Source organism: Orcinus orca, chromosome 1 (genome assembly GCF_937001465.1).
Source record: "Orcinus orca chromosome 1, mOrcOrc1.1, whole genome shotgun sequence".
Taxonomy (NCBI): domain Eukaryota; kingdom Metazoa; phylum Chordata; class Mammalia; order Artiodactyla; family Delphinidae; genus Orcinus; species Orcinus orca.
Window position 1 is genome coordinate 24,242,103 of NC_064559.1, and position 26,405 is coordinate 24,268,507.

At 38.1% G+C, this 26,405-nt stretch overlaps 2 protein-coding genes across 9 annotated transcripts in view; one reads left to right on the forward strand and one right to left on the reverse strand.

The window, feature by feature from the left end:
* The window catches only part of RO60 (Ro60, Y RNA binding protein), a 25,130-nt gene extending 14,129 nt beyond the window's left edge, over nucleotides 1-11,001 (forward strand). For all 6 annotated transcript variants that reach the window (XM_033439181.2, XM_004275838.4, XM_033439179.2 and 3 more), the window contains 6 exons: nucleotides 102-248; nucleotides 502-639; nucleotides 1,305-1,421; nucleotides 2,108-2,221; nucleotides 2,505-2,651; nucleotides 4,162-11,001. In XM_033439181.2, coding sequence (XP_033295072.1) covers nucleotides 102-248; nucleotides 502-639; nucleotides 1,305-1,421; nucleotides 2,108-2,221; nucleotides 2,505-2,651; nucleotides 4,162-4,314 — 816 coding nt within the window. In that variant the 3' untranslated portion in view covers nucleotides 4,315-11,001. The remainder of the gene's footprint in view (nucleotides 1-101; nucleotides 249-501; nucleotides 640-1,304; nucleotides 1,422-2,107; nucleotides 2,222-2,504; nucleotides 2,652-4,161) is intronic.
* On the reverse strand, nucleotides 2,328-21,500 carry GLRX2 (glutaredoxin 2). Of its 3 annotated transcripts, XR_004486525.2 has the most exons (6): nucleotides 20,664-20,823; nucleotides 19,132-19,195; nucleotides 15,968-16,144; nucleotides 14,790-14,925; nucleotides 14,372-14,442; nucleotides 2,328-2,633 (listed from the first exon to the last, which is right to left on the reverse strand). XR_004486525.2 is itself a non-coding variant. In XM_033439185.2 (5 exons), exons 1-4 carry the CDS (start codon nucleotides 21,239-21,241, stop codon nucleotides 14,794-14,796), a joined length of 435 nt encoding a protein of 144 aa, XP_033295076.2. In that variant the 5' UTR covers nucleotides 21,242-21,500; the 3' UTR covers nucleotides 2,328-2,633; nucleotides 14,790-14,793. The 3 variants fall into 3 exon arrangements, 2 of the variants coding, with proteins under 2 accessions (XP_033295076.2, XP_004275888.1); XM_033439185.2 differs by lacking the exons at nucleotides 14,372-14,442; nucleotides 20,664-20,823 and adding an exon at nucleotides 21,180-21,500; XM_004275840.3 differs by lacking the exon at nucleotides 14,372-14,442 and having other exon boundaries at nucleotides 20,664-20,855.
* Nucleotides 21,501-26,405: the final 4,905 nt, after the last annotated feature.

The following is a 26,405-nucleotide window of genomic DNA, read 5'->3' on the forward strand; positions in this document are numbered from 1 at the left end:
TGAACCCCAAAAGAAATACTTAGTCTATGTTATTAATTGATACAACAATGTTATACATTTACCCTTAATTCCTTATATTTCTACCTGTGTTATTGCAATAGGTATGGAAGGCTTTGTTACAAGAAATGCCTCTTACAGCATTACTAAGGAATCTTGGAAAGATGACTGCTAATTCAGTGCTTGAACCAGGAAACTCAGAAGTGTCTTTAGTATGTGAAAAGCTGTGTAATGAAAAACTGTTAAAAAAGGTAAGCATTACCTTTGTTAAATATTACTAATTGAAAAAGTTGGCTCCTAAATTTTGGAAATGCGGTTGGCACATTTTTTAGGTATTCAGAGACCAAGTTGCACTGACTCTTAAATCTAAGATTAATATGTCCTCATTTTTCTCTTTTCTTTATGAAATAGATATATTAGCCATAATAACAAAAATCTAAAAGAAATAGTTACTGTTTTTCACTTGAATTTGACATTTGCTTTCTGTCTTGGTTGTGTTTCTAGGCTCGTATACATCCATTTCATGTTTTAATTGCATTAGAAACTTATAAAACAGGTCATGGGCTCAGAGGAAAACTGAAGTGGCGCCCTGATGAAGAAATTTTGCAAGCTTTGGATGCCGCTTTTTACAAAACATTTAAGGTAATGGTTTAATTTTCATTTTAAAACAAAAGACCCAGTTAGGATTTAATATCACATTTTAAAGATGATATTAGTAGTTTAACCATTTTTGATTAGATATTCATTTGTTTTTTTCTTAGTTCATGTGAAAATGAATATATAATTAACATTGTAAGCTTATGAATAAAGTACTTCTCTCTACCTTTGGACAACAACCAGTTATCCTAAGATCATTTTGATAAGTTTTAAGGTACCAAATTAAAAACTTTGCATTCCTCTGGAGCCCTGTGACTTGGTCCTCTGTCCTCTGTTTTTCCGTTAATCAGTAGTAGATCTCTTCTGTCTTGATAGGAAGTAATTTTTTTAGGAATGGTAAATTTTATGTTATTTGTATTTTACCACAAAAAACTTTCTTGCTAGAAATTCCCAGTTTACTTCATGTGGAAAGATTTTTAAAAAATGAAGATGATAACTTCTTTAAATTACTAAATAGGCCGTATTATTTCCTTTGTTTTACCTCTAGTAAAAGCTAAGCATTTGTAATTGTCAATTGGTAAATCAAATATCAGGCCTTTTATCTTAGTCTTTTGAATGAAAATTAAGTAAAGATGATTCGTTAGAAATTTAATATACTTATCATTTCTTTGATTGCTTTTAATGATTGTTTGGTTTTGTTTTCTCTTTAGACAGTTGAGCCAGCTGGAAAGCGTTTCTTACTGGCAATTGATGTCAGTGCTTCTATGAACCAAAGAGTTTTGGGTAGTGTACTCAACGCTAGCACAGTAGCCGCAGCAATGTGCATGGTGAGAACACCTAAGACAATTTAGGATTTTGCCACCCTAAAAATGTTTACCCTGGGACAAAACTATAAAGTTGAATATGATCAAGAATTATGTTTTTGCTTGTTTTAAGCAAAGCTTTAATATTATATATATACTTGGGTATACTTGTATATATTTTTATACTTAGGTATATACAATATTGTAGGTATATTGAAAAAGCATGTCTAAAGAAAAGTCAGAGTAGAAATTTTAATTTTACAACAACAGATTAAATATTACCAGTATTTTTAAGGAAATAGATAATGCTTAGAGAAATTATTAATGAATATAGACGTTAAAAGATCAGGAACTAATAATAACAGGAGACTTGTTCTAGCCTGACTCTGTCACTGAATAACAAGTAAATGAACCATAGGCGAGCTTCTTGGCTTCTCTTCTGTGGGTTTATTCCTTATTTAATAAAACGAGAAGAATAATATATACTCTATTTGCTTCAAAGGATTGTTGTGAAAACCAGTTTCCTTATAAGAGTTTGTGAAAGTACTTTGAAAGTTATACCACTGTTACTATATAGTTTCCAAACACAGTAATATAAGTTTAGAAATAAAAGTAAGCATCATAGGGTATTTTCTTTTAAAGATGAACTTCAAGATACTGTATTTGTTTCCCCCAAATCTACTGAAAATTACTACCATTGAATTTTTCAGGTTGTCACACGAACAGAAAAAGATTCTCATATAGTTGCTTTTTCAGATGAAATGGTACCATGTCCAGTGACTACAGATATGACCTTACAACAGGTTTTAATGGCTATGAGCCAGGTAAGAAACTGTTTTATTAAGTTTATTTAACATGTATTATATAAAAATTTATTGATGTCATTCCTGATATTAATAAATTTGTGAGAACAAATTGTTTCATCTCAACTTTCTCATGAACACAGAATCAGAAATATATTTACAAGCCTTGAGAAAGCCTATATATTGGGTCTAAACAAAATAACCTATAAAATAGTATTTTTAAGTATTTAATTATTTCAGACATGTCAGTACAGAAATGAGGGCATTTTCTTGTATTCTTATCCATGTTTTTTTTCCGAGTTAGATCCCAGCAGGTGGAACTGATTGCTCTCTTCCAATGATCTGGGCTCAAAACACAAATACAGCTGCCGATGTCTTCATAGTATTCACTGATAACGAGACCTTTGCTGGACATGTCCATCCTGCCGTTGCTCTGAGGGAATATCGAAAGGTAAGATAAATTCTAATATTCTTTCTCACCCCAAATAAGATTCGATTCTCAAACATTGACTATATTTTTCAAAAAATGATACTGAAGGTAGTTCTGTACCTTTGTATAGGAATGTTACGCCCGTTCTGGACTCAGTAGTTCTGTACCTTTGTATAGGAATATAACACCAGTTCTGGAAATAAGGAAGTACTACCTACACATACATAATTTATTTCAACAAGTTCCAGTTCCATACATTTTAATATCTTTTGCAAACAGTATTTTCGATAATAATCAAAATTTTTGTTACCTTAACTGTAAATTTTTAATGATTCAGTGTGCTCCTTGAAAAATTAAAGCATCATTTCTGAGTTTTGCTAAGGATTACATAAACCTAAAGCAAAGCTGTAATCTGTGTTTTAAGCTTTATGGGTATTTCTGTGTTCTAATCAGTGCTCTCTAGTTGAGCTTTCTGAAATGACGGAATTGTTCTATATTTGCACTATCCAGTATGAAATCTACCAGTCACGTGGCCTGTGGAGCACTTGAATTGTGGCAAGTGTGACCGGAAGTGGAAATAGAGCTTGATGAAGAGCAGTGGTTCTCAAAGTGTGATTTCCCTACTAGCAGCCTTAGCATCACCTGGCACCTTGTTAGAAATGAATATTCCTGGGCCCCATGGGGAGACCTGCTAAATCAGGAACTCTGGGGTGGGACTGTGTCTTAACAAGCCCTTCCAGGGATTCTAATGTATGCTTAAGTTTGAGAACAAGTGAGAGAACGGAATTCGGAGTCAAGACAGCCTGGGTTCTGAGTCCTGGGCCTTTCTCGTTATACTAACTGTGGATCCAAGTGAATTATCAATATTTAACTGATACATGTCATAGTAGTATATCACTACTGTGATATGTGCCATAGTAGTTAAAAGTACTGCATAGCTTTTAGGGTTGTTATAACAATTACATCAGATAAATTGCCCAAAGAGCACATCATGTCTGACATAGTGCACACTCAGTGATTGTTGGTTTTTCTCAAAAACTCAATTATTTTAGCCTGAAATCATAGCTGTAGAGAACAGGTTATTACATGTGACGTATATGTTATACATAGCAAAGTCATAAACCAAAAATTGATAACCCCAGGGAACTGTTTCCTTACATATATCCTTACATACTGCCCCAGGGTTTGACGTGTTGGTAAAAATGTCATGCCCCTGAATATCCTGACTAGTTTCATAAGTACACAGTCCCTATGCTGCTCAGGAATGTGTTCTATGCCCATAAAATGAGTAATAACTATTGAACAAAGAAGCAGGAATTTCAGGCAGGTTGTTGACATGTTTATTAATAACCTTCTATTCTTCTGAAGATCACATAGTCTGGCCCCAGAAGATTGACAGATTTTTATGGAGGAAAAACAAATTGGCTTTGTAATGAAAAGCTGTGATAGAATTTAAAGTGTTTTAATTTTAGGTTAAAATTTGCTTTTGCTTACATACTGTTTTTAAAATATTTTTGATCTTTTCCTACAGAATATGGATATTCCAGCCAAGTTGATTGTCTGTGGAATGACATCAAATGGTTTTACCATTGCAGACCCAGATGATAGAGGCATGTTGGATATGTGTGGCTTTGATACTGGAGCTCTGGACGTGATTCGAAGTTTCACATTAGATAGGATTTAATCATACGCACCAGCACAGTCTAAGAGGTCCATTGCCATCAGTGATCTTGCTAATACACCGCTACTTCCCAGCTAATCTTAATCCAATGAAAGACAGTAGGATGATGGTATAGTATGTGCATAATGGAAAGTTTACCTTACCAAAAAAAAGGAAGGAACAATAAGATGAGCCCAAAGTTCTTTCTGTCTACTAAACTAGCTCTTGGGAAATAGCTTCAGAATACACTGTAGCCCCCTCTATCTAATAGAGAACTTCTTGTTGAGAGGCTGTAAGATAGTCAAACAGTTTTGCTTTGGCGAATAATCACATTTGTACTTAAAAGAAGAGAGAGCCAGAAGTGTAAGTAGTTCCATATCATGTCACTTATTTGAGAAATGCCTAAAGTTTTCTTAAATGTTTTCATTGGTAAAGGACAACTTTGATAATGTCCAAATATTCTGAAATGCACTGGACCATGTAACTGTGATGGAATATGAAACTCATTTGTAAACTTTTATACCAAGGGGGTTAAAAAAACAAAAAAAAAAAAAGACATTTGATTATGAATGAGTTTTACAAATTCCTTTAACAGTTTTCTACAGTCACATAAATAGCAGCTTTCTCAGTCAGTGAAAAAGATATTTTGTTTCTGTGGTTTAATTTACACTTGTAGAATTGTTACCATTAACCAGAAACATAAGGGAAACCCCTGAGATCTGAAGTTTGTGTCAGCTAAGGAAGTCTATTTTGGTTTGCTTTTGTTTGTTTATTGCTGTGAGTGAGGGGGCATGACTTGACAGTTTCCTCTGGCTTATAACAACATAGCCACATGTAGGCACACTTTTTTTTTCATTCTCTTAAATGAAAACAGATGTTTCAAGCATTTAACTCCCCCCATTCATAATCTGAAAGTATGACAATTAAAATCTCAAACATAGCCAGATTAGCTTTTTCCTTACTTTAAAAATATTGTTTTAATTACTTTTATCTATTTTTTTAGCCAATTGTAAATGGGTTTTAGATATTTCTAATGGTAAACATGTTAGTGGCCTCCTCTCTCTTTGTCCATTATTCATCTGTGGCTTTGTCCATTATTCATTTGTGACAAAACATTCTTTTTTGATAGTATAAAAAAATAATAAAGCAAGGTAGGTCTTTCAGGTTTGAAAGGCAATTTTTGTGTGGCATATTATCACTAACCAGTCTGTAAGAAATTAATTTTTTCTATTTTATTTGTGTATATTAAACTTCCTATTCATTATAAAGTGCACTATTTTCTTGAGCAAGTATCCCTCCTTTGTGGGGAGGTTTAACCTGTTGAACTGCCAGTATATTTGCTCATAATTATATCATGGCTGTCTAAGATAATGTGCACATAAAACTTCAGTTTTTATGTATTGTTCTTTAAATGTATTTAAAGATTTACTGGGGATTTATAAAGCCCTTCTCAATATTATATGAAAAGTCAAACTAGTAAATGTAAATTATACTTTCACGTGCTTGGGGGTTAGAGGTTTTATGTTTTGGGGGGCAGAGGGACTTACGTAATGTTAGAATTTGTATATTTTCTTCTGTTTCATGAGAAATTTGGGCTCTGGGAGTAATAAGACAATGTTCCTTTCAAACTTATTTGATAAATTAATGCTGGCCTTGTCTGATATGTAGCTCTGCCTTCAAGGCCACTGGTAGCAATTTGTAAATATTATGATTTACCTGATTTTTTTGTCAGCAAAGCTAGTAGCACCATTACCCCCCCAAAAAAAAAAAAATACATGGCTTGTGATATCTGTTTTTTATCCTCTGTCAGGCATTGGATTTGACATGTTAGCTACTTTTGATACATTAAAATATTATGTTCAGATTGAGTTTAAAGAACCTAACAGAATTTTGTAATAGTACTTGAATTCTTTAAGTAAACCCAAAATTTTTTTTTTTTTTTTTTTCCTTTTTTTTGCGGTACGCGGGCCTCTCACTGTTGTGGCCTCTCCCGTTGCGGAGCACAGGCTCCAGACGCGCAGGCTCAGCAGCCGTGGCTCATGGGCCCAGCCTCTCCGCAGCATGTGGGATCCTCCCGGACCGGGGCACGAACCCGCGTCCCCTGCATCGGCAGGTGGACTCTCAACCATTGCGCCACCAGGGAAGCCCCAAAATCTTCTTAAATTAAAAATTATAACATGATCTAACTTTTTATTCCTAATAGAAATGTTAAGTGGAATATAGTATAAACGTTTATTTCCTTCAGTTAAACACTGTTTCTATATTGTTTTTAGACAGATATGTTCAGGAACTAATATTAAATCCATCAGAAGTAAGATTAGATGTGACTTTTTTGAAGTCACAGAAATAAGTCTATTAAATGGTAAGATTTTAGAAAGAAAAAACTAAAAGCCACCACTGAAGGTAGCTTTATTTTCAAATCATGGAGCTTTAGAAGCTGGAAGAAACCTTAGAAATTTAAAAGGTAATTGTTTGAGTTAGTTTAGGGATCCATGGTCTGAGAGAGTGTGACTTTGGAGCCCTAGATCTAGATCTAGAAACCTTGGTCTCTTCATTCCCATTCCAGTGTTCATTTCCCGACAAAATGGGAAGACATTGACTTACAAGAGTAGGTGATAAAATAGAATTATTCAAGACTTTTATCTTTTTAGGTATTAGGAAATAATGTATATACATGATTGCTTTAGGAGTAGAAAAACAGAACTTGTGAACATGTATACTTCTGTAGTTCATAGTAACCCTCAAGCACAATTAATGTCTTAATAACCTGTATTGCTATATAACATAGTCATATAGAAAGAATAAAAAAACTTTACCTCATTATGAATAAAATGTACTCAAGTGATAAAGAAGTTTTATTTTCTGAATTACTTCTAGCATTATTGCTGATTAGGAAAATGTTGCTTCTAAAAAACAATCCTAAGAAAAGTAAACTTTATTTCCTAGAAAATATGTAAATATTTTCAGGATATAGTTGTAATTAGTAAAACAAAAACTAATCTTATGATCCTACCCTATCCCTGTTAGTTGAAATTTCTTGGAAATTCCACTTATTAACACTTATGTATTATTTAGTTTAGTCATCATTTTAGGAAATATTGGTGAGGAAGACACTAGTGAATGGGATTTAGCGTTATACCCTTCTGGAACCTCTTTTGCTTTATCTAACTTACTGTGTGACTGTAGACAACCAGTTTAACCTATGTGATTCAATTTTGCTATCTTTAAAAAGTAACATATCTGATGCTTGGCTCATAGAAAAATCAATGATTTTATATCTGTATAAAACTTGAAATTGGGAAGAAGGCTTGCAAAGAAATTAGAACTTTTTAAAAAAATTAAAAACACTTTTAATAGGATATATGTTTTGAAAGATAAAATGTTTTAGAAAAACAGCTCAGTAGGCTCAATAATTTTTTTAAACACTCCTGTTCTGAATGGGAAAATGTGGAAGAAAAATTTTAACAGTAAAGGTAATGACTAAAGAAATCACTATTCTCTGAAAAGAGAAAGGAATATATTCTATTAGCTAGATCAAGAAAAACTAACTCATACTCTAAATGAGAAGATGGTCTTACAAAAATTTGCTTAATGTTTTAAAATAACAGGTAAATCTACAAACGATAGAATATCAGTTAATCAGGATTTTTTTATGCAAAACAATTTAAAATTATTTTGGAAATTTAAGATAGAATTTCTGAATAAATTTGAGGATCTGACAATTAAGAAACATCTGTGGAAGCACAGTAAAGCTACATCTAAACAATAATTAAAGGGAAATGGTTGTGATCACTTATTGGACTTACTTCAATTTGACCTAAAGATGATATACCCACAGATCTCTCCATAAGTCCCTTACAGTTAGTAATCACAAATGAAAAATTCTAGTCTTGTATACCACAGACTTGGGTGATTCGTTAAGGCTATATCCCCTCTAGAGAAATGTCAGATAGCATCAATGTAAACATGCACAAGGGAGAATTAGAAAAAAGATAAGTTAAACTATTTCATTAGTTGTATTTACTGTATGCATTCAATTTAGTATATATCCCAGTTACTTGCTGCCTAGTCCATTATTTGTTGGAAGATTCCTTCTATACCTTTTTTTTTTTTCTTTTAAAATTCCTTTCTTCTGACATTTTGGTCTTCTGTTTGCTTTTCTAGTCCTGCTGTACCTGAGTAATAAAATAAATGACAGGAAAGTCACCCATATTTAGGTTTGGGATACATCTTGCAGATTGCTTTTTGTTCCATATAGATTTAAGGTCATATTGTTTTCAAATTAATAATGGGCAGGTCTCCTGGAACAATAATTGAATTGATAATTATCTCCCCAAATCAAGTTATATTGTATACCTTTTATATTAGATGTTTGCAGAAATGTTTGCAGTTATTCAGCCTTTGTTTGCAATTATAGATGTACCTAGCTCTTAGAAAAAGCACTCTTTGAAAAATAATTAAGTGAATACTCTTTCAGAAAATAGCATGTCTCAGTGCTCATATTTCCATAATTATAAAGACTACCCACAAAATCTTTGTCTACCAAATACTTCACAGAGCTTATATATACATGGCTTGTAGCATAAAAGGTCTTGTAAATGACATGTATCCACATTCAACATTTTTTTAATTGGTTAGTGTTTTATTTGCTTTTGAAAAATTATTATGAAGTTAATTTAAAAATTCTGTGGTAATATTTTTCATGTAGAAAACTAATAATGTTGTTAAACTTACTGTCTGAATAGAACTATAATAAATGACACATTTTCCTAAACCCTGAAAATACCAAATTATATAGGAAATTGGTAGAAAGAAACATAAACTTAGGAGTTATGTTGCAAAATTCAGTTACTAAAATTAAGGTGATTATTTTCAATGAGAATTAATTTTGTAAATACAATGAAAAGATATAAAAGATGTTTCTGAGCCTAAGGAGATTTTTCCCTTTGCTTCTATTTAATTTAGCACCACCATGTGTCATATTAATTTTATGAACACAAGTGATAATATACTTCATTTTAAAATATATTTAAATTTCTTTGCTTTTAGAAGTTACCAGAATCTGTTCTTGAACAAAAGAAATAGTAAGTTAGCTACACTTCGCTGGCTTCACTTAATGAATACTTGGATTGTTAAGTGTAGTAAATGAGGTTAAAGTCTTCTATATATCATTACCACATAATTGATGGAAATTATATCAATACAATCATTGTATTGAAACTTCTGTTTAAATTCCTTATTAGGCTTTATTTGCAATGTAAACTGTTTAGAATCCATAGATAGCCAAATTAAACATATTATACAATTAATGAACAGTAACCAAGAAAAAGTGTTTTTGTTCACTATTATTCTAAAGATGGACTGCTTGCAGTTCGGTATGGTGTGACTAGACAACTTGTAATGCATTTGAGTTATATTTTCTTCCTTTTATTGCCAGCTTCTGATAATGAAGAAATTCTCCAAGAGATGAGATATATAAAATCATCTTTTTTAAAAAAAAACTGAATGGGGAAGAGGTATTATAATCTAGTTCTAAACTGTCCATTTGCTTTATATAAAGGCTTTGATTTTCATATTTGACCACTCAATAAATATTTAAATTATACAGACTAATGGCTGCATAGAATAGAATTTAAGTATGCAAGAGCCTTAAAGTGAAAAAAAATGAGCCTTCTGACTGCCTTAAAATATGACTAGCTCTCCAACACAGGCATACGTACTTTGCATAGGGTCTGTTCATTAAGTAATGCCTTAATAGTGTCAGTGTTTCTGAAGTATAGAACTCGAAAGGTCTTTTACAGCTTTCTCTTTTACATAAAGAATGGAAATTTAATTATTAAGTTTTAAAACCTGATTGTACATTAGCTGTTTAAGCACCCATTAACAGGATAATCTAGGGACACTGATGTGTTATACATACATGACTGTTAACATCAGTAATATTTTGTGGTAGTTTAAGGTTTTTTATTGTTTTGTATAACAAATTATCCAGGAAGCTGGACTCTGTAACTGATCTCCAAGGACCAAGTTGCATATTTAAACACTCTGAATGAAAAATACAGTTGTACAGTTCCAAAAATGATTAATTTTTTAAGGGAATTTTTCAAGACAAAAGGCAAATATTTTGTTTCAAGCCTACCAGCAAATTCATTCAAAGAAGTGAATATAGTTGTAAGACATTGTGACTATTGCAATAAAAAGTATCCAGGCCAGTGATGTTTAATTACATTCACATTTTTACATTCACTTTGCCTTTCAAAGCAGGAATATTTTATAAAAATGAGAGAAAACTTTAAATTGTCAAGCTGGTGCTTAAAAGTATATAAAGTTCAATTTATAACAAGTTCCATTTCAAAGAAAAAGGACACTGAAAGGAGGGGCAGGGGGTTTCCTAGGTCTGTTGTTGATCAACTCACTGATAACTTTGTTGAGTCTTCCAAGTTTTCACTGTAAATAACATACCTAGCAATGTAATTCTGCTGTTTTCTGATAGAAAATGGATGAAATACTAATGTATGAAATTTATTTCATGACAAAACAGTTTTCACCAATACTGTGAAATCTGGACTCTCCTTTCTAGCCCTGCAAAACCCCATACTGGATAAATCATTTTAGACATGGAGTGCAGGTGGGCACAATGTGAACTGTTTCTGGTCACTTGTATTATTGTAAAAATTGATAGATGTACCAAATAAACTCTATGCACATCAAGTAATTGTCTTTCCATTTCTTTAAAGAATAATTTTAAGTTTATTATATGCCTTATAAAATGTAAGGCTCTTAGCAATCTTATAATATTTGAATAAGATGAAATTAAGGTTTGACCATTAATATTGGTCTTAAAATGCCGCTACTTGTATATAACTATTATTTAATTATTTAAAATATGTGGTTGGGGATTCTTTTCCAATGGATATTAATTATAGGATCAAAACAACTGGATTTAATAAAAGTGCATATTCTTTTTTTTTTTTTTTTTTTTTTTTTTTTTTTTTGGCGTTACGCGGGCCTCTCACTGTTGTGGCTTCTCCCGTTGCGGAGCACAGGCTCCGGACGCACAGGCTCAGCGGCCATGGCTCACGGGCCCAGCCGCTCCGCGGCATGTGGGATCTTCCCAGACCGGGGCACGAACCCGTGTCCCCTGCATCGGCAGGCGGACTCTCAACCATTGCGCCACCAGGGAAGCCCAAAAGTGCATATTCTTAAAGAGTTTAAAACAGGATTCTTTTGTGAAAAAAAAAATTCAAAGTTGCCTTTGGGAGTGGGAGAGGGATAAATTAGGAGTTTGGGATTAACATATACACACTACTATATATAAAATAGATAACCAACAAGGACCTACTGTATAGCATAGGAAACTATACTTAATACTTTGTAATAACCTATAAGGGAAAAGGATCTGAAAAAGAATGGATATATATATATATATCTGTAACTGAATCACTTTGCTGTATACCTGAAACGAATCCAACATTGTAAATCAACTATACTTCAACAAACATTTTTAAAAATAAGAAAATAAAAGTTGCCTTTGGGAAAAGTTAACACCAAAAGTCAACTATGCAAATAAAAATATTTAAGTGCCAATTTGCAGAAATTTCTTTTCTCTGAATTCCCGTAAAACTTTCATATTAAAAGTTCTAAGATCTGAGCTGTAGGTTATGAAGAAGAGTGAGAACAAGTTATATATGAATATACCCACCAAAATTTTGAACATTTGATCGATTCTATAATTCTCCATTTAAAGATGACAGTGAACAGTTATGGAGAAAGGAAGGTCACAAATACAGTGGACCCCTGAATGGCTGGTTGGACCCTTGAACGGCGGTTGGTTGAATCTGGGCATGCAGAACCTTGGATGCAGAGGGCTGACTATAAATTATCCTTGGATTTTCAAGGTGGGGGTTGGAGCGCCTAAGCCCTGCGTTGTTCCAGGGGTCAACTGTATACATCTCATAGATGAAGAAAACTAAACTTAAAAAAACTTTCTTTTAAACCTTATCAAGAAAACTTGCCTTTAAAAAATATGTTCAAATGGTATTTTTTTAAATATTAGTAAATAATAAAATGCAGATATATTTAAACAAATGACCCCTTTTTTTCTCAGCAGCTTTTCAGCTTCCCAATTAAATATTTTGGCAATTTATGTGTAAGTTGATTAGTGATAAAGTGAGAAAACAAATGGCCCATTTTTAAAATATTAAACAGTATGTCTTTCAGATCTTAACATTAAAAATAGAGGACCAAAAAAAAAAACAACAATATCATTACTTTTTCTTAAACTGGTCATGATTTTCTTTCTAACCTGTGGTTTTGGAAAGAAAAAACAGCTGCTGAAACCCCTCATACCTAGTTTTGCCTTAGATTTACATTATACTTTATATATATATATATATATAAAAAATATACTTTTATTTAGCTGTAATTTATGGTGTCATGGACTGAATGTGTCTCCCCAAAATTTATGCTGAAACCCTCATCCCCAGCACCAATTATATGAGTTTTTCCACTGAGAATCTGTTACAGTCCCCTATCGAAATCTCTTCCTGTTAATCCTCGGCTTTGTAACTAGCCCCTGCACAACTAGTTAAATCCTCGGTCAGCCAGGATTGGCATGTCATCGGGGCAGCTGCTCAGACCCACAAGACTGTCCCCTCCAGCCCTCACTTCAGATGCCAATCTCAAGTCCAGGTTGTCACCTGTGCTTCTCCCAACCAGATATAGATGGGATTCCACCAACCCTGTCCCTCCCTTCTTAGGTTTGATTAGTTTCCTAGAACAGCTTACAGAACTCAGAGATAACATTTTACTTTCTGGATTTCCAGTTTACAATAAAAGCCTCTAACTCAGGAACAGCCAGTTGTAAGAGAAGTATAGAGCAACGTATGGGGAAAGGGGAGAGCTTCCGTGTCCTCTCTGGGCACTTTGTTCTCCCCCAATCTCCACGTTTTCACCAACCAGGGAGCTTCACAAATCCTGTCCTTTTGGGTTTTTACAGAGGCTTCATTACACAGGCAGGATTGATTAGCCATTGATGATTGGACGCAATCTCCAGCCCTTCTCCCCTCCCCAGAGGTCGGAGGTGGGGCTGGTATTTCCAACCTTCTAATCACAAGCTTCCCCAGGCAACCAGCCTCCATCCTCAGGGGCTTTCCAAAAAACACCTCATTAACATAACCAAAGACAATTTAATAGCTCTTCTCACAGGAAATTCCAGGGGTTTCAGCTGTGTGCTAGGAATGGCATGAAGACCAAATATATATTTAATATAAATCACAGTATCACACGAGGTAACATTTCCTCTACTCTCTAACAAAGAGTTTACAACATAGCAAGCATGCAGGAATTTCACATCATGACATAATGAAAAATAAAGGGCTAAAGGAATGCCTCCACTGTTCCATTCCAGTTATAACTTACCACGTGAGAATGAAATAGTCCAAATTCTTGCTTTATCAAGGTCTAACGACAGCTTAATAGACCATGTAGGAAGCATCATTGAGGGCAAATGGCAAAAAAAGCCACCAGCTGTCTTCTGCAGGACTATCCCTGATTCTCTGATCCATCTTGAGCAGAAAGCAGACGCTCACCGCTTCTCTTAAAGTCCATCTTCCTCCCACCTCTGAGGAACCGTTTTCTCTTCCCAGCATCTGGTAATCTGTCCCGTGTGACTCTGTGGGATCAGCTAGAATTCCCAGTCACAGAAGCGAAGAATATCTACATCAGAAATTACTTTAGGGACATTCAGTTTAATCTCCCATCCAATACCTGGATGCCCTATGGAACATTTCCAACAGCTTCCAACACCTTCTGGAAAGCAGAACTCTCCACCTCACACTATAACTCAAGTGTATTTCTGAACTGTTTCCGCAGTTCATCCTCATATAACGCTGAAATCTTCCTCCTCTTAATTTCTGCCCAGAGGTGCCGTTTTATTCTCTAGAACTACCAAATCATCAGATGAATAATGTGGTTTTTCTAAAATGAATTTCATTCCATCCTACAAATTTAATATACTTCTTTTACTCTAGAAGCACAAAGTGTGAAGGCTTGTCACAATACAGGACAAGGATATCCCTACCGAGTTCACAACTGCATCAGTGAGAGCCTTATTTTGCAGAGAAGGCACCCATCAGCGCTCACCACTGAAAGCTAGAAAAGAAAAGGCATTAACTCCTTCTGAATACAATACAGAAGAGTCCCAAATGCTTACTTTCTAGCTCTTGGTTATAAAATTCATCTATAAATTCCGAATAAAACACATTCTTTCCTTATCTTTTGATACAACTCTACTCCTTCAGTTTTAAATATCATCCATTTTACTCAAGAACTGGCAAATAAGAGGTTTCCAGCATGATTTATTGTTCACTATTTTTTACAACTTTTTCATGAAGATAATTCATATATTTAAAATACCCTTGAATATTTAAAAGGCATTATCGGGCATTATCACTTTAAATATATAGTGACATTTTATTAGCAAAGTTATGAGCACCTACATCACTAAAATTCTTTCCTCTTACTTTTTTTTGGATAACACTGGTGAACTAGTGGAAGCAATTTCCCTTCTTTGTGAAGCCTGTGAGTGTCAGTTGCACCGCCAATAAAAGTTCCATTGACAAATATTCTTGGCACCTGTTGGATAAACAAAAGATTAGATGGCACCTTGGTGTCAGAAGTATAAGGCCATTCACATGTGGCTAATACATATTCCACTGTGAGTACTTTTATGGGCCAGACATACACGAAGCTCTTTGACTAATTACCTATTTAAACTTTACAACCCTTCAGGTAGGTATTATTTTTAGCCTTATTTTGGAGGAAGAGGAGGCACAGGAACTTGCCCAAGATCACAGTGATAGTAAATGACACAGCTGGGATTTAAATCCTGGACAATCTAACTCTCTACCCACTCCCTCTCATCGCTATGGCGTATAAAAGGCAAAATAAAGCAATCTCTAATTATTAATAATGTTTAAGTGGTTCTTTCTTACCATTGTTTACTAAAGAGGAAGAGTACACTATCAACTCCTTCCAGGCACATATAAACAAGAAGGAAAATGGCAATATTATCTATTTTTCTTTTGTTTGTTTGTTTGTTTTGGGTTGCCAGGGCGTTTGGGGGGATTTTTTGGCCGTGCCACGCAGCATGCAGGATCTTAGTTCCCTGACCAGGGATCAAACCTGTGCCCCCTGCGGTGGAAGCATAGAGTCCTAACCACTGGACCGCCAGGGTGTTTTTCTGATAATGCATATTATGGGAAAATCCACAGATTGCAAGAATCTAAAAACATGGAGCCCGAAAATACTCCTATTAGCACAGAACATGAAGACCAACCCTTGGTCTTCACTGTTCAAGGGAGGAAGGAAGGATGCTTTCATCTTGAAAAAGCCCCAGGAGGACCTCAAAGATTCGTAGACCAGCACTCACAACACCATTACCCCTCCCACCTCACACACACACACACACACACACACACACGGCAAAAATAAAAATAAAACAAATGAGCTCTGCTGTTTCCTAGTCTATGAGTCTGGTTTCCAGATCTGCCATTTCTGTATCAATTAAGATGCTCAGAGTATGTCTGGCTCACTTTTCCCATCATGAGGGCACAGGCCCAAGGTGATCCAACTCAGTCCCCACTTCGGGGCAAAGCACCACAGTGGATGTACTCACAGTTCTTTCACCGGTCATTTCGTGAAGAGCGTCTTGTAACTGGCTTCCGTGTTCAAGCATGTCCAATTCCACCACTTTATAGTTTACACTCATGTCGTGAAAAAGTGTTTTTGCCATCGTACAGTAAGAACAAGAAGTTTTGGAGAAAATCACCACACAATTATTAGAAATGATTTCCTGAAGGAAAACAAACCAGTACAAAAAAATCATTTGAGTTCTAGACATTATCTTTCAGAAAGGAATCATGATACAGTAGAAAGGGTATGGATTTTGGAGTCTCACAATTCAGGGCTCAAACTCAGTCGCCATCAATCTGTTTTCTCATCGTAGATTGAGGACAAAGAAACATTATTAGGAAAAAAAGGATGTGACAGGTGGAAAGTGTTGGCAAAGGGTAATAACACCAATAATCACAGCCAATTCATATACAGCAGACACTTCTGTGTGCCGACACAATTCTCAACACTTTACTAGCTCACTTAAACCTCACTACAGTCTTGAGATAGGTGCTATCATCACCTCCACTTTACAGATGAGGAAACTGAGGTACAGAGGAGGGGAAATAACTTACCCCTGGTCCTCAGCTGAGAAGTGGGCGAGCTGGGATTTGAACCCAGGCAAGTCTGAGGCCACAGCCCAGGTAGTTAATCTCTGCTATACTGCTTCTCAAATATTCAGGTGTTCAGGAGTTAACTCCTTACCTTCCTTAACTTTTTTTCTTAATTTTTTATTATTATTATTTTTTTTTACCATCTTAACCATTCTTCGCCTTTTTTTTTTTGCTGCACCGTGCAGCTTGCAGGATCTTATACCCCCATCAGGGATCGAACCCGTGCCCTCTGCAGTGGAAGCGTGGAGTCCTAACCTAACCCCTGGACCGCCAGGGAATTCCCTTCTTTGCTATTTTTAAAACTGGAATATAACTGATTTACACTATTATATTAGTCTCAGGTGTAGAGCATAGTGATTCGATATTTTTATACTTTACAAAATGATCACCATTTCCTAAATGTTCAGTGGTGAGAAATGATGTATGATTTCTCTTTAAAATGTAAGGCTTTCACTGATCCAGATATAAACAACAGCTTACCCTACCCCTCAACTTCCACTCCTTCTTGTGTATCTTTATAGTAAAAAAAACAAAACAAAAGAAGTCATTACTGTTTTGATAAGGTCTTCCCACAGCATTGTTCCTGGAAATGCTACTTCCAGAAAGACTGATTCAATGGGTTTGAGGCAGAGGTCAGAAGCTATTTTTGAAAAACCTTTCCAGATGATTCTAATGATATCAGCCTGGTTTGGAGGCTACTCTCCAGGCTTTTATCACAAAGACCCTGAGACTCTGCTATGCATCTGCGTCACCTGTGAAATTTGTTGAGCTTTGTGTTCCTAGACATATCAATGCCCAGGTACTTCAAGAGTTTCTGAATGGCCATGTCTGGCACCTAGGCATCTGCCTAGGCTGTCCTAATGTGGGTTATAAGCAGCACCTTCAAGAAGACCAAAAATCAGAAAGTAGAGCACCCAGGCAAAGTGTTTCAGAAGTTATATCTGCCCTTGGGTGTCAGAAGGGTTCTAGGTCAGTGCCTAGGTGTCTGCAGATTGGTCTATTTTTATGCTTTCTCTCCTGCTCACTCATAATATTTACTACAGAAGTCTATCTCAGGGAGAGCCAGACACACCAGAGATGTACTACTGAATCCATTTTATAGATGAGAAAACTGAGGTTGGGAAGTTCACAATACTGGGTGGGATTCCACCCAACCTGTCCCAACACCAAAGCCAGTGCGCCTTCCTCACTGTGCTGCCTTGGGTTAGAGACACATGGACCATAATTCAGAGAGAGAGGAGCACCCTGGCAGCTGAGACGTAGTACAAACACTGATGGAGAGATTCCAAAGTGAGCCGAAACTCAAGGTGACAGTGTCCAAGTTTCTTGAACCTTCCTTCTCACCTTTTCTCAACCTCGTCCTTGCTAAATAGTTCATGGTTTTGTATTCTTTATTTTTATGGACTGAGTCACGCGGTATGCAGGACCTTAGTTCCACGCCGGGATCGAACCCATGCCCCCTGCAGTGGAAGTGCAGAGTCTTAACCACTGGACCGACCACCAGGGAAGTCTCCCACCTCACCATGGTTTTGTTTTTTTTTTTTTGGCGGTACGCGGGCCTCTCACTGTTGTGGCCTCTCCCGTTGAGGAGCACAGGCTCCGGACGCGCAGGCTCAGCGGCCATGGCTCACGGGCCCAGCCGCTCCGTGGCATGTGGGATCTTCCCGGACCAGGGCCCGAACCCGCGTCCCCTGCATCGGCAGGCAGACTCTCAACCACTGTGCCACCAGGGAAGCCCCTCTATTCTTATTTTAAAAGAGGCAATCCCTCACTATAGGTCTCCAACATTACTGTTATATTCAATGGCTGTGGGTGGATACTTCTGTAGCCAAATAAAGGCAAAAATGTTTGTGTGAAGTGGTGTTTGGTGGTGAGGAGCAGACAAATGAGTATGTCCTGTGGGCTACAAGGGAACAGAAACATACACACAAGAGGCATTTTCTGAGGCAGACTTAACTGGGCTTCGCAGTGCAAGCAAGAGAAAGACAAGAGAACACAGCAGTGCACAGTATCCTTGAGAGGATCGGTCATAGAGTAACTACGGCAAACTAGGTTCTGTATTAGGGAAACAGCTTCCCAGACCAGAACCAAACACTATCCCTGGGTAAGGGCAACCTGACTGGTACCAACAGTAGACCTGCGCTGGGTGAGATGGTAAGAGCAGCCAACAACATAGACCCAGCTTAGGGAAGTGAAGGCTCCATTAAGAATAAATCTCATAGGGACTTCCCTGGCGGTCCAGTGGTTAGGACTCCGCACTTCCACTGCAGGGGGCACAGGTTCGATCCCTGGTTGGGGAACTAAGATCCCACAAGCAATGCAGCACAGTCAAAAAAACCAAAAGAATAAATCTCATAAATTCTGACTAACAAAATGATCTAGAGCTTCTTTGTCACATGCATGATTTTGATAGCAGATTTAAAAATATATAAGAACTTAGTAATTCATTTGCTGCACTATGACAGGTTTCGATACAGAATAAGCATATTAAATGTGTAAGACAATTGTTTTTCCACCAAGGAAAGTTTTTTCCTACATGTCCCACATCACTCACTTGGATCTGATTCATGGGAGTAGTTGCTGTGTTCCCCAAAGATGACGATGTGCTGTTCCCCATCCTAAAAGGAATTTTAAAAGGCAGCGCAGTTTATTAAAAATTAAAGACAATATATCAGATGAGATCCATTTGAAGAAAACCCGATATGCTAATATATATCCAAACTTATGAAAGAGAAAAAAGTTTTACTTATTATCAGTACAAAATATCAGTTTACAAAGTATTTGTTTACTAATATCAAAAGGGCCTGTGTGCTTCTCTAACTAGCCTCCAGAACAGAAAAAGGAGATTAAGGGGTGCAGGGATGGAATAACATAGAAATCTATTTGTCTTATCAACTAAGAAAACACGTCCTTTTCATCTCAATTCCAGCATTTAATTATCATCCCTAAACCATCTACTATTTGCATCTACTCTGGAAGCAGGAATTCCAGTAGAACTTTCATAAGACAATGCTTTCTTGGGTACTAAGAGAGGAGGTGGGAGGTGCATTCTGAAACATCAACCTCTTCTCTACCAAAGAAAAGAGAAAGCTTCTGGAAGGCACTTTTCTCCAATTCTAGTCGAGAAAGCAGCAGGTGTTCAATAAACGTTTCATTGATGAAGCAGCCACTAGCCATGCCACATTTATGGAGCACCTACTATGTGCTAAACGGGCGAAATGCCCCAGGGATACGTATCACTGGAAGAACTCAAAGAGCCTCAAGGACCTGTCAAATAGTTACACTATATGATCGGCACCTTCCGGAGGGGTCTCTAGTTTAGCATAGAAGGTTAATCAAGAGTTCCTGGAGTCTTGTAAAACTGGTAGGAGTTACCAGATCAAGGAATTAGGAAGAAACTCCCAGACAGAGGGATGGATGCACAGATAGGCGAGCGGACAGGACAGCCCCGACCAGCCGCGCGGGAGTGAGGCGGGCAGAGCATCCGTCTGGGCAGTGGGTCTCGCACCACAGGCCTGGCAGCCGCGGGTGTTCACCGTCCTCGCTCGAGCCAAGGACGACTTCAGCATGAATAGGCAACCGTCCTATCCTCAAAGACTTGGCGATTTGGTAGAAAGCGCCACTTTCACTTCCTGCCGCAGGGTTGCCAGATTTAGCAAATGAGAATGAAGATCGCTCGGTTAAATTAGAATTTCAGATAAACAGCGAATAACTGTTTAGCTTACATATGTCCCGTGCAATATTTGGTATATACTTAAACCAAACCATTATTCGCTGTTTATTTGAAATACCAATTTATTAGAGCATCTTGTATTTTACCTAGCAACCGAGGGGGAGGGGAGGTACAAGCGAACAAGACAGGTATTTGCAACCTGAGAGTAACGTGATCCTTAAGTCAACCTGAGCGCTTAGGGAACATTCCCTCCCCGCCCTTCCTGGGCCCCCAGCCCTCCGAGGGGCCTCGACACCTGCATCGACTCAGGGCCCACCCGGCCCCCGGGAAGAGCCGCCCCGCCCACCGCTAGGTCCAGACCCCCGCGAGGCCTCTGCGCCACGTCCTGCCGATGGTGGTCGCGGCGCCCTTACCCAGAGGCCGAAACTCCCGCTGCCCCCTGGAGCCGGCCCGCCGACCTGCTCCCGCTCCGGACAAGCCGCGTCCCCACCAGTGCTGCACGGCGCCTGTACATGGCCCTGGCTCTGGGCCGCCGCGAGCAGACACGCCGCCGACCGCGACCCGGGCGAGCCCGCCCCCGCCCACGCCCACCGGCCCCGCCCCGCCGGGCTGCCGGCGCCGCCATCCGCCGGCCCTGCCCCTCTAATCGTCCCTGCCCCTCTAACCGGCCCCGCCTCCTCCCGCGGTTCCACCCCCGTTCGACGGCCCCGCCCCTCCCCACCCCGCAGAACCCGCCTCCGCCCACCGGCCCGGCCCCTGCTAGCCCGCCCCGCCCCCGCCGGCCGGCCACGCCCCTCCGGGCTGCCCGCGCGGGCGCCGGTCTCTCTGCGCGGCCGGCGGCTCCTCCCTGTCTGGGCGCTCGAAGAGCGGGGTTCCGCGAGTCCCCGCCCACTTGGGAACAGTTGTCGGAGTCCTTGCTGAGGCCTCACCTGCCCGTATCAAGGTTCATCCAAGCCCCGCACGTGTTCCTTTTAGGGTTAGGGACGCTCATGAAGGCTCACAGGCACGTGGAGATAGTTCTTGGGGATTGTGGCCAACATTCTGACAAAACGGAGAAGAAAAATAATGAGTGTTCGACACGGAATCAAAGTGCCTGGGATGTTTACATAGGAAGGCAGCGTCAGCGCAACTTCCTATCGGACAGGTTTTTGTGTTGGTGAAATCAGAGCCTAAAGGTGTCATCTCAAAATTCGGCCGTTGATCGAGAACTCATATAAATCATGGGAATATTGGATTTTAGAAAAAAAGCCATCCAATTTAGAACGTTCATTCCAAAGAAAACAAAGATTGTGTTTTCAAAATAAAATTAGAAAATAAAACTTAAAATAGCCTAGGAGTGTTCCCTATGGCTTTGAGTGCTGCTAATGACAGGATTGTGTCAGTCACGGTAATAGTAGCCCTTTGTGCGTGACTGTATAAGAAGAGGCGGGTTGGCCTTTATTTACTGAGGACGTTGAAATCTGTTTAGGTCAAAGGTCAAATGGTATGTCTAAAATTCTAAACAATTATTAGAAAAATTCAGACCTTTTTTGATCCTTCATGCTCAATTAGCTAAATTTAAGATTTAGTTCTGAGAGTTCTTTCCCTACTTTCAAGTGGGCCATGTTTCATTACTTCATAAAAGGATGAAAATTGATTGCAAAAACAAATACCCCAAAAGGTGTAAAGTCATTCTTCATAAATCCAAAATTAAATTTAAAAATGAAGATATGTTGTTATCTACAATGTTGTGTGGTTTTGTGTTTTTGGATTTTTTTCATCAAAAGACAGCTATTTAGGAAATTTACTGTATTTTTGTTTTGTTGTAGAATTTTCCCTTATTGTCTCCAATTGTGTATTGTGAGGTGAAACAATCATGTCACAATTTAATTTTAATATAGTATAGATGGCCTATGTTAAGCACAGAATTCACTGGACAGATTTTTAAAAAGGGGTTCCCAAATGAGAGTACTTCAGACAAAAGTGTTATGCCTGAATTAAGCATGATATATTCATCATCTTCAACTGCTTTGTACTTCTTTGGGTAGCTACAGAAGTGTTGATTTTTGGTCATAATTGTGATGTCTGCAATGATACATGAAGATGTGGGCTGTTCATTTATGTGTGAACATAATGGGGGATGGCCAGTATAGGTAGATCAAGAATATATTGGTAAATACAGCCTTAGGAGTTCTACAATTTTTTTTCAAGATTCAACATAGTATCAATTAAAAGAATCGACATATCTTTGAATGTTCTTTCAAACTCGTTTTTTATTCTTTAAATTGTCAGTTAAAGCTCACACATTGTGTTTGACATCAAGAGCAGGGTTTTCCACTTCCTAGCGTTGAAAGTCGCTCAGATCAGTAAATGATGAGATCTTCTACTTGAAAGGGCCTTCTGAGAGGTTCTCTAGAGTGGGTCCAACCTGTGGACCTTAGACATCTAGGAACCTTGGAAAATGCTTCCTCCAAAGAAACTTTAAAAAGAGCGTGATTGTGAGCCGTCAGGGATCAGCTATTGTATTAGTTGTCTTAGGGCTGTTGTAGCAAATTCCCACAGACTTAAAGGACAGAAATCTATTCTCTCACAGTTCTGGAGGCTAAAAGTCCGAAATCTGGCAGCGCTGTGTTCCTTCTAGAGGCAACTATAAGGGGGAATTCATGTCCCTCCTCTTCCACCTGGTGCTCCAGGTGTTCCTTGGCTGTGGCCACATCTCTGCCTCCTTCTTCATGTCTCCTTCTCTGATAAGGACACTTGTGATTAGATTTAGAGCCCAGCTGAAAGATCCAGGATGATTTCATCTCTAGGTCCTTCACTAAATTACATCTGCAGACTCAGTTTTCCAAATAAGGTGACATTCACTGGTTGCAGGGATTTGACCTCCACATTTTGGGGGGAAGGACCATTTTTCAACCTACCACACCTAACACAGACTAGAGAAAACCTGATATTTCACTGAAGTCTTGTGTATTTTGTTAAAATCCTGTGAATTTTGCATTATGGTCATTTTCTGGATTTGTTTTCCTATATTACTTCATCCTTTATTCGGTCAGCGTCTGTTCTGGATGCACGATACAGACAAGTTTCCTGCCCCATAGGAGATAACACTATCTTTTCAACAAATTTTTGAACGCTGTAAAGTTGTAAACGGTGTATAGTTCATGGTTCACAAAGATGTGTCATATTTTTACTTTGACATCACTGTTAAGTACTCCCATTTGAAAAGGTAAAAACAAACTTATGTGTGCCCATGCATTGTCTTAGCCTGAACAATGTCTCCCCCTTGTGTTTTTCTCCCAAATAGACTGCAACTCTAAAACCACGTTAGTTTAAAACCATGACTGAGATTCATTGTAAGCTTTTGGGCATTATAGAGTTTCTCATTCAACAAGTACAAAAAGTACAACACATTATTATTTCACAGGAAAGCTTGATAAGGACTCTGCTTTTTCAAACAACACCCAGTTTTCCAATGCTCTGACATCAACTGGATGTTCTACATTTCAATTTAATTCTGGCACTAATTACGCGGAGGTGGCACAGACGTCAAACGTCAAGGGCTCAGTCCTACAAGACTGCTTCCACTTCAGACACCAGCCACAAAGGGGGTGTCCAGGCTGCCCACACTTCTGCCTGGCCAGCTACAAATTTGGGTGTTACTACGACCTCACCTCAAGTTCAATAATTGACTAAACAAACAAACGAAATGCAGGAAAGCACTGTACTTACAAAAAACAGTTTTATTCTGAAGGATACAAACCAGGAACAGGTCAATAGAAGCGATGCCTGGGGAGTGGCTGAGGGAAGGTTGGGTGCAGAAGTCCAGCACTCTCGCCAGGAGCACCAACCTCCCAGCAAATCAACCTGTTTACCAGCCCGGAAGCTCCCCGAAATCTTGTCATTCCAGAGTTGGTATCAAAGTTCCATTGCATGGGCGTGGCTGATTGGATCACTGACTTGGTGGGACTCAAACTTGTCCCTTCCATTGAGATGTGTGTTTGGGGGGAAACACTTCAACCACTCAGGAAATTCCAAGAGTTTTAGGAGCTCTGTGCCAGGAAGCAAACCGGGGACAAAAGCCAAATATATATATATATTTTTTGATACCACAAGGACCTATGTGATCTTTTTGGAAGAACCCAGGGATAAGCCATAATGAATGGGGATGTCAAATGTTATTTAAGTTCTTAAACTAGTTCAGGTTCCTAATTCACGAATGAAATGAATAAGAAAATACCTTGGAGAGGTAGATTAGAATATCCACCAGCATAGTAAGATGGGAAAGAATTATGTCAAGATTTATTCAGAATTTTTAAGTGTCAAACTGAAAGATATTTAAATGCTCTGAGCCCAGAGAACAGGGGAAAGAAAACCAGATAGGGAGGATTTTATAGCTATATGGAAGACTTGGAATTCCTTAACCAAGTATGCCCTGGACATACTTATGAAGGAAATGAAAATTATATCATGGATTAGGGAAACTTTTGTTAAAGAATGTGGTACCTCTACCACTTCAATTTGCTGAAGAATTAGCATCCAGTGGACTCTAATGAAAATATTTATTTAGCTTTTATTTTTTGTCAAGCACTTATTAACTTCTATATCATTTCTAAATCCCTATATGTGTGTTCTTAAGTCTCTGGGTCAATAGACTGGGAATGACAATAACAAAAATATTTTCTTTTGAAGTGTGAGCAAATTGTTTTTAAAATCTTGGGTGGCTTTACAGATATAGAGGACCAAAGTTTTGGTTACCGATGGGGAGGGGGAAGCGGGGAGGGGCAAGGTAGGGGTTGAGGATAAGAGGTACAAACTACTATGTATAAATAGATAAGCTATAAGGATATGTTGTACAGCACAGGGAATATAACCAATATTTTATAGTAACTATAAATGGAGTATAACATTAACAATTGTGAATCACTACATTGTACACCTGAAACTTTCATAATATTGTAAATCAGCCATACCTCAAATGAAAAAAAAAAAAGATCTCGGGTAGTCTATAAGCCTTGCACTAGACAAATTAATACCTCTGATTGCCATCTGGTGTCGAACAAACAGCATTTTGTGATAGATGTTTCCTAACCTTTGCATTCTGAAATGTTGTCTTTTCTCTCTATCTCCATAGAGGTCACTATTGCTTTGCCCTGTCCTATTTCTTTCCTTAAGAGGAGGCTGAACTTGTATTGCTACTGAACTCATGTTCAGCTGCTCGCTGCTCAAAAGTCAATAATCCGAGAGGCAAGTGTCACTAGAAAGGCAAGGTGCTTTAATTAGAAAAGCCAGCAATCTGGGGAGAAGGTGGACTCGTGTCCAGAAACCAACTCCGAAGATTCTGCTCAGTCATGATAGTTTTTAAAGGGAAAAATGGGGGAAAGAATCTCAGTGAATCATCAAGGCAGGAGGTTGGGTTCTGTATCATTCTCCTCTGTATGCAGACTGGCTGACTCTCTTTTCAGACGTTATCTTGCCCACATGATCTGCCTGCAGGATTCCTTAGGAGGCCTTTGTGGGGAGAGAGCTAATCATTCTTTAATTATTTAATTCTTCATTCTTACTTCTTTTTATCCAGGAAGAGAATTGACAGGTTAGGCAAGGCATGGCGTGCTTCAGGAGAGCATAAGTCAGGAGTTAGGTTAAATTGCCTAGTGATCTCATTCTTATAATTAGGTTCTTTGAAGGTTAGAGAGGAACAGAAGTGGGCAAACAGGAAAGGGGCAGAAGAGCCGCTTTCAATTCCCCACTGTCAAACATCATTCCATTTCTATAGGGTTGGGGCAAAGGTCCATCTTCTGTAACTCCTTCATGCTGACATAGGGCACCATTTTTTCAAGTGGAAGATGTCAACATTGGTCTGTAGCATCTCTTTGCTGACAATTTAAGTTGCCAGCTTACATATATGGGCAGAGAAAGCTACAATTATTTTGATGCCCACAAAGATACAGATTATTATGAGCAATAATTTTAATCCCATGCTCTTGAGGCCAGTTCTTGGAATTGTGCTGGCCATAGATTCAGTACTGCTCAAGTTGGAGCAGCTTATGTCATGTCCTCTGGTGGTAGTTATAGTACTTGTAAAACAACTCAGAATGTGCATCAGACACCGAATCTATGACTCTATTGTCCTAATCATTAGGACATTAACTGCTCGAACCTGCTCCTTTGTGACC